Genomic DNA, 12,268 nt, shown 5'->3' on the forward strand with positions numbered 1-12,268 from the left:
AATGCTGCTGCAGCCTCGGATTACCCGCCTGGAGAGCCTCAAATGCGATGCCGTTCTCTTTCCAGGCGCTCTCCTCGGGCCCTTCCTCGGGCCAGCAGTCGAGACGGCTGTCCCTTTAAATGTTTCCTCCGCTCGTTCTAATCACTCCTTCCCCCGCCCCCTCCGGTTTTGCTCCACTATGAGCGCCTAAGGGGATTGTTCCCATCTGAAATCTGTCCCGCTGGAAACAGACCTCGAAACAAAGAGCGTTCCGCATTGCTGCGAGAGTTTGGGGGGGGGGGGAACGTGCAACTGATACATTCTAGCCCCGCCTTCCCGATTTTTGATTAGGAGGGGGGAAACTTCTTGCCGCGAGGTTCATCTGTGGGGATCTTTAATTACGCTTTCTTCGATTTATCTACCCTACTGCAGGATTTCTTAATTCCCTAATGTTTATAGAATGTGTATTTCCATTCTTGATATCAGGGTTTAAGAAGTGAACCGTTTAGAACTAGATCTCAAAGCACTTTATCTTCAAACATTTAAATTCGTACTAAGTATGAAGCGTTATGTCAGTTGTTGGAGATAGTCAAAGATGTCTTTGCCCTCAAAGCAAAAAAGGGCGGGGCGGGAGAGTATAGCACCTTGAAGATGAAATATCAGGTGATGATCACACTTGAAAAAGGAAAAAACTAGGACCTGGGGGTAGGTGTGGGGTGCAGTGAGTGGCTAGAGGAAGGTCTCTTATTTTCTTCAGTCCTGTGCTATAATAAGAGAGCAGACTGGACCCGAGGTGTGCAGGACTGGATTCTTGTCCTAGCTCTGTTAATAACGAAGGGGGTGATCCCTGGACAAATCACTGTCCTCTTAGGTGCACTTTCCTAATCTGTAATAATGATGGGTAATTACGTAATCTTTTAGAGAATGCAAAGGGCTTTGTGTGCTTTATTTTATTTGATGCTCTAAACCCTTAAGATAAGTAGCTATTGATGCTGTTATTAATTCTTTCAGTCGTGTGCAACTCTTCATAATACGGATGGATTTGCCATTTCCTTCTCCAGCTGATTTTCTTTTTTACAGGTGAAGAAACTGAGTCAAACAGGGTTAAGTGACTTGTCCAGTCTCATAGCTAGTGTCTGAGGCTGGCTTTGAACTCAGAAAGAAGAGTCTTCCTGCCTCCAGGTCTGGTACTCTATCCATTCCACCATATTCCTCCCCTACTGATATTAACACCATTAAAAAAAAAGAGAGGAAACTTAGATTCACAGAACTTAAGTGACTTGCCCACAGCTAGTGTGTAATTGAAAACGGAATTCCAGTTTACATTTTTCTGAACTCTTACTCTAGTATGCTTTCCAGTATCTCACTAACTCTTTATCTTTGAATACTGTCAAAGACTTGAAAATATACATACATATATATATGTGTATATATATATGTATATATATATATATAAACACTTTGCAAGTTCTATAAAGAAAAAAATTTTGTAAAGCCTGTGAATATTTTAGGGGATTAGGAATGACTGTTAGAGTATTTGGGGGAAGTAAGAGGAATTGGGAGATTGCTCAATTTTCCAGATACCAAATAAATGTTTTTTTAAAATAAAATTTTATTGATATCTTTTGAATGAATTTCTCTATATTTTAATCTTCCTAACCCCTTCCTAACCAACCATTAAAGTAAATTCTTTCTATATTCCAGGCATTTTAGTAAATGCTGGAGATAGACTGAAAAGGCAAACAAAACAGTACCTTCCCTGTTTCCTCAAGGGAGTTTGTATCTCAGTGGGGCAAAACTACACATATAAGGGAGCTGGAAGGAATGATGGTGGTAGCTGGAAATGGCCTAGAAGTGAAATGCAGTGCAGAAAAGGATTACAACTGAGCAAAATTAGACTAAAGCTGGCCTATTAAAAATCAAGATGTCATTAGGTGCACAGTCTTATTCTCTGGTCCTGAAAGCAATGGATATGAGGGCTAGAGTACCGTGCAGATTGCATGGCTGAAAATGTTTATCTAGGATGTGAAGATATAAAATTAATGTTTTCATTTTAATGGACATTTGATTAGAATTAATTTTCTCCTTTAATCAACAAATGAACACTTTTTAAGCACCTACAATGACACAATGCCATAGCTTCTAGGGAGACAGAAATGAAAATAAGAATTTCTGTATGAGAAATTCATGGTATGAGATAGACATGTATGTATTTGATAATTTATAGAAAAGTTCTGGACAAAGTGCTATGGGAAACTTAACTGCTACATTTCTGTGGATGGCATTGCTATCTGCCCAGGCTCCAAAGATTGAAGTCATCTATTACACTTCTTTTTCTTCACCTCCCTCTGCGTCATATCAAATCACTTGTTAATTCCTGTTGATTCTACCTGTATGCCATATTAATTCCCTTACCACACCTGAGTTAAGGGCCTCTTTTAGGTGAGATTACAGTAATAGCCTTCCAACTGGTCTCTCTCTTCTAATCCATTGTTAGCAGATAGCTGCCAAAATAATTTCTCTGAAGCATAGAATTGGTCATGTCATTCTGCTGTTTAAAATCCTTTAGTGACTTCCAATTGTCTTAAATACAAACTCCATAACCTGGCATTTAAAACTCTTTAATAATCTTGAGTTCTAACCTACCTTTCAAGTTTTGTTTAACATTCTTTCCTTTCACACACTCTACATTCCAGCCAAATGTGATTACTCAGTTCCTGGAACCACTAGATCTTTCCACCCTCCCTTCATTCTTATATCTGGTATCTACCATCCTGATAAAACATTCCCTCTTTATCTCCATGCCTTTTACGATTCAACTCAGGTGCTGTTTGGTCTGGGAAGCTTTTTTTCACCCTCACCTTCATCTGAATGTTATTTTTCTCAAATATTCCTAGAGTACTTTATCTAGATTGCTGTCCTGCCTTCATTAAGCCGATGTATATATATAGGTCATTCCTGCCCCTCTTCCCTTCAATAGAATAGAATTACTTTTGGGAGAGGAAACATAATTTTTCTTCCTTGAATCTCTAATAGCGCATGCCTTGTACTTAAATGTTTTAGTAGAAGATGAGGTCTTTCAAATGTGTTTGAAATTAAGGAATATAATCCTAGTAATTGCAGTTTAACATCTACCATAGCTCTAAATATTTCTCTAGAAGTCAGAGAAGACTAATTTTTGGATGAAGACTCATTGTTTTATTTTAAAGCTAATCCTTTGGTTACCAGCTTATCCTTAATAAACAGATCCATCTTCTCTTTTCACAGTACTTTGGTGGATGATCCCTTCACTCAGACCTTGGAGAATCAGATGCTTTTTAATGGCTGCAGACGCTGCTGGATGAGCAGCCTGAGACTTTACAACTCTCAATTCCTCAGGAGATCAACAATCTCTCCCCATTACCTTCCACTGGGTCAGTGGTGGTGCTTTTTCCTTGCTGCCTCTTTACAAGAGAAGGGGAGATAAGATGCCACTTCCATTTGGGCTGAAACTGAAACGTACTCGTCGATATACGGTGTCCAGCAAGAGCTGTTTGGTTGCCCGAATCCAGCTGTTAGACAATGAGTTTGTGGAGTTCACACTTTCTGTGGAGAGCACTGGTCAGGAAAGCCTGGAAGCTGTAGCCCAAAGACTCGAGCTTCGTGAGGTAGGCAGATAAGCCTAGACTTCCTCTTTACTGTTCTGTTTTTTGTTTTTTATCCATAGCCTCTGAAAGATAGTACATACTAATAAATACTTATTGAATGAGTTCTACTTTTTCCTAACTAGGAAAAAATTTTTAGTTGATTATGTGTGATAAAGATGAGAATCTTTAGTGTCATCTGGATAAGATGGGCTCTCTGAATTTATTAAAGATCACATTTGATTTGAACTTTGGTCATCATATTTCTATAGTTCTTGATTATCTGTTTTATCAGTTGACTGTGGTAAACTTTTTTCTTTTGTCTTAGTGAAGCTTAATGTAAGACTTTTTTGGCCAACTCTCTTTCCAGGAATGAAAAGTATGTTAAACAACCTAAAATGTAAATCTCCTACCTCTAAAAACACTCCAAACCTAATTGTAAACATCTTTTCGATTATTTAATTCATACCTTTCATTCATAAGGAAGAGTTGGATACATATAGTTGTAAACCTTATAATTCTATAGAGAATGTGCTGGTTGGAATTATTTTGCTTCTGATTATTATCTTTACAACTATGCCTGGGAAACAGTACTTAGTTATTTTATACTGCTTTGTAATTGAAGAAAGAGAGAGATTAATTCAAATCTAGAACTCTTTTTTAAAAAATTTTTATTTAATGATTACTTTATATTGACAACATTATCCCTTGCACTCATTTCTTTTCCGATTTTTTTTCCCCTCCCTCCCTCCACCCCCTCCCCTAGATGGCAAGCAGTCCTTTATATGTTGGATATGTTGCAATATATCCTAGATACAATATATGTTTGCAGAACCGAACAGTTCTCTTGTTGCATAGGGAGAATTGGATTCAGAAGGTATAAATAACCCGGGAAGAAAAACAAAAATGCAAATAGTTCACATTTGTTTCCCAGTGTTCGTTCTTTGGGTGTAGCTGCTTTTGTCCGTCATTTATCAATTGAAAGTTAGTTAGGTCTCTTTGTCAAAGAAATCCACTTCCATCAAAATATGTCCTCATACAATATCCTTGTCGAAATGTATAATGATCTCCTGGTTCTGCTCATTTCACTTAACATCAGTTCATGTAAGTCTCGCCAGTCCTCTCTGTATGCATCCTGTTGGTCATTTCTTACAGAACAATAATATTCCATAACATTCATATACCACAATTTACCCAGCCATTCTCCAATTGATGGGCATCCATTCATTTTCCAGTTTCTAGCCACTACAAATAGGGCTGCTACAAACATTTTGGCACATACAGGTCCCTTTCCCTTCTTTAGTATTTCTTTGGGATATAAGCCCAATAGAAACACTGCTGGATCAAAGGGTATGCACAATTTGATAATTTTTTGGGCATAATTCCAGATTGCTCTCCAGAATGGTTGGATTCGTTCACAACTCCACCAACAATGCATTAGTGTCCCAGTTTTCCCGCATCCCCTCCAACATTCATCATTATTTTTTCCTGTCATCTTAGCCAATCTGACAGGTGTGTAGTGGTATCTCAGAGTTGTCTTAATTTGCATTTCTCTGATCAATAATGATTTGGAACACTCTTTCATATGAGTGGTAATAGTTTCAATTTCATCCTCTGAAAATTGTCTGTTCATATCCTTTGACCATTTATCAATTGGAGAATGGCTTGATTTCTTATAAATTTGAGTCAGTTCTCTATATATTTTGGAAATGAGGCCTTTATCAGAACCTTTAACTGTGAAGATGTTTTCCCAGTTTGTTGCTTCCCTTCTAATCTTGTTTGTATTAGTTTTATTTGTACAAAGGCTTTTTAATTTGATGTAATCCAAATCCAGAACTCTTGACTCCAGTGCCCTTCCTTACTGTATGTTGACATGTTAACTTTTAGGATATAAGTCTCTCCAATTCCATTTTTGTCTTTTTATCGCCAGAATTTAACAAACTGCCTTGTATGTAGAATTCACTTCGTTATTTTTCATATTCCTGCCTAGATTTTTTTTTTTTTAAATTTGCAGTTTATTATAAGGGAGAGTTAAGTAATGTGTCTTTAGGATCAATGACTAATTCTTTAAACTATTGCTCTCTACTTTCCTGTTCATTTGCTTTTCAGTCCTGTCTGACTTTTTTGTGACTGCATTTGGGGTTTTCTTGGCAAAGATAATGGAGAACTTTGCCATTTCTTTTTCCAGCTCATTTTATAGATGGGAAACTGAGACAAAAAGGGTTAAGTGACTTGTTCAGGGTCAAATAGCTAGAAAGTATCTGAGGTCAGATTTGAATACAGGAAGATGAGTCTTCTTGACTCCAAGCCAGGTGCTCCTGTATTATGGTACTACTTAACTGCCCTGTTGCTCTATTTATGCTCTCCTTTGTTTCTTTCTGAGCCATCTGTTGTCCCATTTCCCCCTTTCTTGCTTATCTCACCCATGCCATAGGTCTGCTCAACTCACCAGCTTTGCTTAGTCCCTCTAGGTAAAGAGATTGCTTACCTCTGAATGATCTAAAAAATCAGGAAATTTTTCACCTGTTTTGTGATGGCTGCTTTTTTTTACTGAAATTGAGGGATGCTTTGAAAAAAGGCATGGCATGTAAGAGGTTCTTTGTACTTGAAGATAACAATCCATTCCTTACCTTCACCTCCTTTTCGTGTTTACTAGCTTTAAGAGTGAGAAAATGGATTCTCTCCTTCCCTTTTCCCTTATAACTAGTACATTTCCTTCCAAACCCATAGAGATGTTGTCATTTTATGTATTAAAAAATGTTTATGGATCTCTCCTTCCCTGACTTATCCATATTATTTTATCCACAAATAATCGTTTCTACTTAAAGCTCAAGTCAAATGACCAATTCTGGAATAGCCAATAAATTATATGTCATTTTCCCTTATTTAACAAATTCAAAATTATTTGTATTTTGGATATTTTTGTATTTATATGAATTTAGAAATTAAAATGTGTTATTGCTTAGTCTTAAAATGGCAAAAATTTAGTGAAAAATTTAGTGATTCCTTTTTCTTCATGTCTTTGGTCTTAAATGCTGTTTTAGCAAACCTAGAATTATGAAACTAAAAGAAATCTTAGAGATTTTCCTATTCTTTCAGTAGATCCTATATGAGTTGCCTTTTTTTGTGGATATTCTCTAGTTTATTAGCATCCTTCCTAAAATATGGCATCAAGGATTGGGCATAGTTCTCATCATCTTCCTTGGGGAACCTGAACTTTGATAAACTTTTGCCTTATCTTTTCAAATTTGTCCATCACTTTCTGAGCATTTTAAAATCTTGCTTCTAAAACTATCCTCCACTTCTTCCCCACTAACAGTCCTTAATGCATTGTCTTAACCTTTTAGAATGTGAACTCCTTGTGGGCCAGGACAATCTTGCTAGCTTGTTTTTGTATCCCCTGGCAATTATTACAGGACTGGTATGTAGAAAATGTACACTAAATGCTTATCTCTTCCTCCCCCCCTTCATTTTTATTCACATTCAGGTGGCTAATCTGGGCATATTAGAGTCTTTAGGTCTCCTAGTTATACCAAAGATTCCATATACCAAAGTTTTCATGAGGCAGAATCTGTACAATTTTGAGTCTACACAATTCACTAAAACCTCCCTAGCTCCCTCCCTCCCTCTCTCCTTCTCTCCCTCTCTTCCTTCCTTCCTTCCTTCCTTCCTTCCTTCCTTCCTTCCTTCCTTCCTTCCTTCCTTCCTTCCTTCCTTCCTTCCTTCCTTCCTTCTTTCCTTCCTTCCTCCCTTCCTTCTTCTCTCCCCCTTCCTTCCTTTCTTTCTTCCTTCCTTCCTCCCTTCTTTCCTTTCCTCCTCTCTCCTTCCTTCCTCCCTCCCTCCCTCCCTCCCTTCCTTCCTTCCTTCCTTCCTTCCTTCCTTCCTTCCTTCCTCCCTCCCTTCCTTCCTTCATTCCTTCCTCCCTTCCTTCTTCTCTCCCTCTTTTCCTCTTCCTTCCTTTCTTCTTTCCTTCCTTCCTCCCTTTCTCCCTTCCTTCCTTCCTCCCTCCCTTTCTCCCTTCCTTCCTTCTTTTCTTCCTCCCTCCCTCCTTCCCTCCCTCCCTTCCTCTTCCTCCTTCTCTTCTTCCCTTACTCCTTTCCTCTTCCTCTTTCTCTTCCTCTCTCCCTCCCTTTCTTCCTTCCTTGTTATTGAAATAAAGAATTGAAAAATAAATGTTTACCCAAAGAAATAATTAATCAAGAAAGGATTATTTCCTTACAATACAAAAGAAATATCTTACTAAAATAATTAGAATATTAAGATATTGACTTCAGATTTTAATAGAAGTTGAAGAAAGACCTATAATATTTGTGATCCTTGTTATACTAGATACATAGAATCACTATAGTTGATAAGTTTAGGAAGTCATCAACTTAGAAATATTTACAATGAAATCATATTTCTTATGGACTCATTTGGGTTTAGTGCTGGTTTGCAAAAGTTAATCAACTTTGATAAATTTTTTTTATTTAATAGAAATTAAAGATACTATCACCTTTTTAATGTTTTTCACTAATTTTGATTTATTTTTTCTTTGTTTCTCTCATTCAAAAACTCAAGATATGTGTTCTATTCATTCCACTCAAATTTTTCCATTTATTTTATTTTAAATGATTGTACATATAATTATGCCCTTCTGTTATTTGCTGATTTGTTTTTTAAATGCTTTACATAGTTAATTAAATTATTAAATTTGTACATTTAAATGTATAATATGGTTATATTTCACACTTAACATGAATTTTCTTATAGATTTAATGCATTTACATAATTGTAATAATTATGTATATTTTGGTTCTTTTTTCCCCCACTCTGAGTTGCAAGGTCTAGTAGAAAAAAATGCTATACTTGCAGTTAGGGTAGACTGACAAGGTTTTAATCTTTCCTCAGACACTTGAGTATTCCCATCTGTAAAATGAGGATTATATTCTTATTGCCTGCCTTACAGAATTATTATGCAGAAAGATTTTAGGAACCCTAAAGTAATATATAGAAATGAGGGTTTGCTTGTTAATATTTATTTGTCTCAATATTCTATTTACATGCCATAATTTATTCAACCATTACCATCCCTATTTTGGAGCATGTTTGTTTCTAGTTTTTTTTTTTTTTTTTTCTTTCTTATTGCCATATTAATCTCTATAGCTAACATTTCTAAGATTATGTCAAATTAAGGGTGATAAGAGTAGATTTTCTGGTTTTTATTCCTTTCTTCAGTGAGAATGCTTCTTTTGCCTGTAATTTGTACATATTATTAAATTGAAGCTTTGAGAATAGTCTTTTTTTTTTTTTTAATAGCTTTTTATTTACAAGTTATATGCATGGGTAATTTTATATAATTGACAATTGCCAAACCTTTTGTTCCAGTTTTTCCCCTCCTTCCCACCACCGCCTCCCCTAGATGGCAGGATGACCAATAGATGTTAAATATATTAAAGTATAAATTAGATACACAATAAGTATACATGACCAAACTGTTATTTTGCTGTACAAAAAGAATCAGACTCTGAAATATTGTACAATTAGCCTATGAAGGAAATCCAAAAGGCAGGCAGGCAAAAATATAGGGATTGGGAATTCAATGTAATGGTTCTTAGTCATCTCCCAGAGTTCTTTCGCTGGGTGTAGCTGGTTCAGTTCATTACTGTTCCATTGGAACTGATTTGGTTCATCTCATTGTTGAAGATGGCCAGGTCCATCAGAATTGATCATCATATAGTATTGTTGTTGAAGTATATAATGATCTCCTGGCCCTGCTCTTTTCACTCAGCATCAGTTAGTGTAAGTCTCTCCAGGGCTTTCTGAAATCATCCTGTTGATCATTTCTTACCAAACAATAATAGAGAATAGTCTTTATGTCACTTTAAGGAAAAGATTCCACTATTCTCATATATATGAAGAACTTGAAACAATACTTTGTTTTATTAAAGATTTTCTTAACTTCTATTGCAGTAGGAACTGGATTGTTTATCATTTTTCTTTGTTTTTATAAATACATAGCATAGGAATTACTTGTTCTTTAAAAGTTTGATTTAAAATATTCTCATCTGTATTTTTCTGTATCTTTTCTGTTCCTCTCCCTTTTAATAGTAAATCTGATTTTTTACTTCTGATATTGGTTCATTTATAGATTATCCATTAATTATCATGTTAATTTGAATATTTAATATTGTGTAGATAAACTTGAGAATAATGGATGAATATTTACATAAAACTATCTAAAGTAATTTAATTGCTGATAATTTTCTTGATTTCTTTTACCTTTCTTCTTTTTCATTTCTAATTTTAATGAGTGAGGTTTGTTTTTCTGATTAGATTTCCTAATTATTAGGATTTTTTCCCCCTTAGGTGCTTTTTAGAAATAGCTCTTGAAATTAATATTTCAATCGTTTTTTATTTTGTTAACATGGATCTCTTTACTGATACTAGATTTTTTTTCTCTTGGTATATGACATTATCCTTCAAAGTTTAAAAAATGAAGATGCAATTAATTTTTTTTTTAAATTGATGTAGAATTTGGAGTTAGAAAAACCTGCATTATAAGTTCTTATTGTTGTTATTGTTCAGTGGTTTTTTCAATCATATATGACTTTTTATCATCCCATTTGAGGTAGTTCACCATGTGTTTCTCTAGCTCATTTTACAGAAACTGAGGCAAACAGGGTTAAGTGACAGCTAATAAGTGTCTAAAGCTACATTTGAATTTAGAAAGAGAAATCTTCCTCACTCCAGACTCTGAACTCTATCCATTGTACCTGTATCTACCATAACTAGCTGCCCAGATTATTATTACTATTAGTAGTAATATGATTTCTACCACTGCTATTATTAATAATAATGTATTATTATATCTATTAGAATTTACTATAAATATTATAGTTATTAACTAGAATTCAGGAGAGTCTGCTTCCCTCTTTTCTTTTTCTTTATCCTTCTTTTTTTCTTTTGTTACTCTGAAGTATCTTTAACAACTTTCTAAAATGATTTCGCCAACACAGTGAATACTCTAGCAATGAATTTGGCTTTGTTTTAGAATGCAGAACTATTTTGAAATGTTATTTGGTTCAGAGAACTGACTGGTGTCAAAATTTGGGATTTTCAGTGGAAACCTAGGGAGATGATTTCTTCTTTTTTTGTTGTTTTGAAAGGCAATTGGATGTAAGTGACTTCCCCAGAGTCAGACAAACTACTATGTGCCAAATGTTTGAGGTCACATTTGAACTCAGGTCCTTTTCATTCCAGGATCAGTATGCTATCCCCTAAGCCATCTTAGCTGCCCTAGCAGATGTTTTTTGCCAGCTGAAATCATGGAAGGAAGAAAAAAAGTACTTAGATTTTTCTCACTTATGTTCTTAGCAATGAGAAAAGCCATCTTTGTTACCCCACTCCTTTCTACCACCTTTCATAACTGAGAAAGAAATCCTCCTCTCTTCTGGTTTCCAGCTTCCCGGAAAATCACTGTTGATCTCTTAAAATATTGAGTTTTGAATTTTGGCCATTTTTTTCTCCCGATGTTATTTTTTCATATCTCAAAATATACTTTTTCTGAATGAATATATTTTTTCTGAATGAAATTTCCTTCAGTTAAATTTGTCAAGTTGTAACAATTGAAATATGTGATACCTACTGTGGTTTGAAAATAGTTTAAACAGTATCTGAACTGTTTTCTGCCCAGATTAGCCTTACTGAGTAATGTGGTTGTTCCCATTGTAACTAATTAAACATTTACATACAAAATGCTGAATTCTATATACTAATATATTTGCCTTTTAGCTTTCTTTCCCACAAACTTTCATTTTTATTCTGAACACAGAAAATGATGATAGTGTTGGGAATTGTGTTATTTAATGTATTAAAGGAACACAGTTATTTTAGTTGTCTTTTGAACAGATGTTTTTATAATTTATTTTGATATCATGTGACATTGAACTGAAGGTATGGTGTAAACCATTACTTTCAAGCATGTCTTCATAAAGTATTCTTTGATATCAGATTCAAAGAATTATAAATTTGTATTATTTATAAAACAATCTATTTTCTTCTCAAACTTAAATATTTTTATATAAAACATGTACTTCTTTTTTTCTGGATTGATTTATAGTTTTCAATCACTGCCCTGCTAAGGGAGGATATAAAGGAAAACCTCTGCCTTCTGAGGTAGAGGGGATATGGGCATATGGATTTGCATGAAGGGGAAAGACCTCGGATCCAGCTCCATTACCAATCACCTCAGATTGACAAAACCAGGCCTAGTCTCCTATTGTTGTCAGCTACCACTGGCCAGTTCTCCTTGTCAGCTACCCAAATACCAGGTTAAGCAGAATTCCCTCTGCAAAATACCTTTTGGAAACTTCAAGCTCCATTATTCATTTGTTACTCACTATTTTCACTATGACTTCTTTTATTTCTCTATTTCTATATTAATCAGTCAGCCATTTAGGAGAAAACCCTAGCTCCTTCCTGATCTCTTATTTCCAACCCCTCCATTTTTTCCTATTCACATGGGATAATAATAACATTATTATTATTATTATGTCCTATTAAATTAGTTAACATTTATAAATTTTTTAAAATTAAATTTTTTCATGTATTTTAAGTATCTGTTAATTTTATCTTATCTGTTGCCTTAGTATAGCACACAGGAATTTAGACAGAATAGATACATC

At 35.0% G+C, this 12,268-nt stretch overlaps 1 protein-coding gene across 1 annotated transcript in view; it reads left to right on the top strand.

Annotated features, from left to right (window-relative positions):
• PTPN21 (protein tyrosine phosphatase non-receptor type 21) overlaps positions 1–12,268 on the top strand; it is a 108,396-nt gene that overhangs the window by 4,085 nt on the left and 92,043 nt on the right. The window contains exon 2 of the mRNA XM_051977433.1: positions 3,247–3,626. Coding sequence (XP_051833393.1) covers positions 3,447–3,626 — 180 coding nt within the window. The 5' untranslated portion in view covers positions 3,247–3,446. The remainder of the gene's footprint in view (positions 1–3,246; positions 3,627–12,268) is intronic.

Source organism: Antechinus flavipes, chromosome 2, assembly GCF_016432865.1.
Source record: "Antechinus flavipes isolate AdamAnt ecotype Samford, QLD, Australia chromosome 2, AdamAnt_v2, whole genome shotgun sequence".
Classification (NCBI taxonomy): Eukaryota; Metazoa; Chordata; class Mammalia; order Dasyuromorphia; family Dasyuridae; genus Antechinus; species Antechinus flavipes.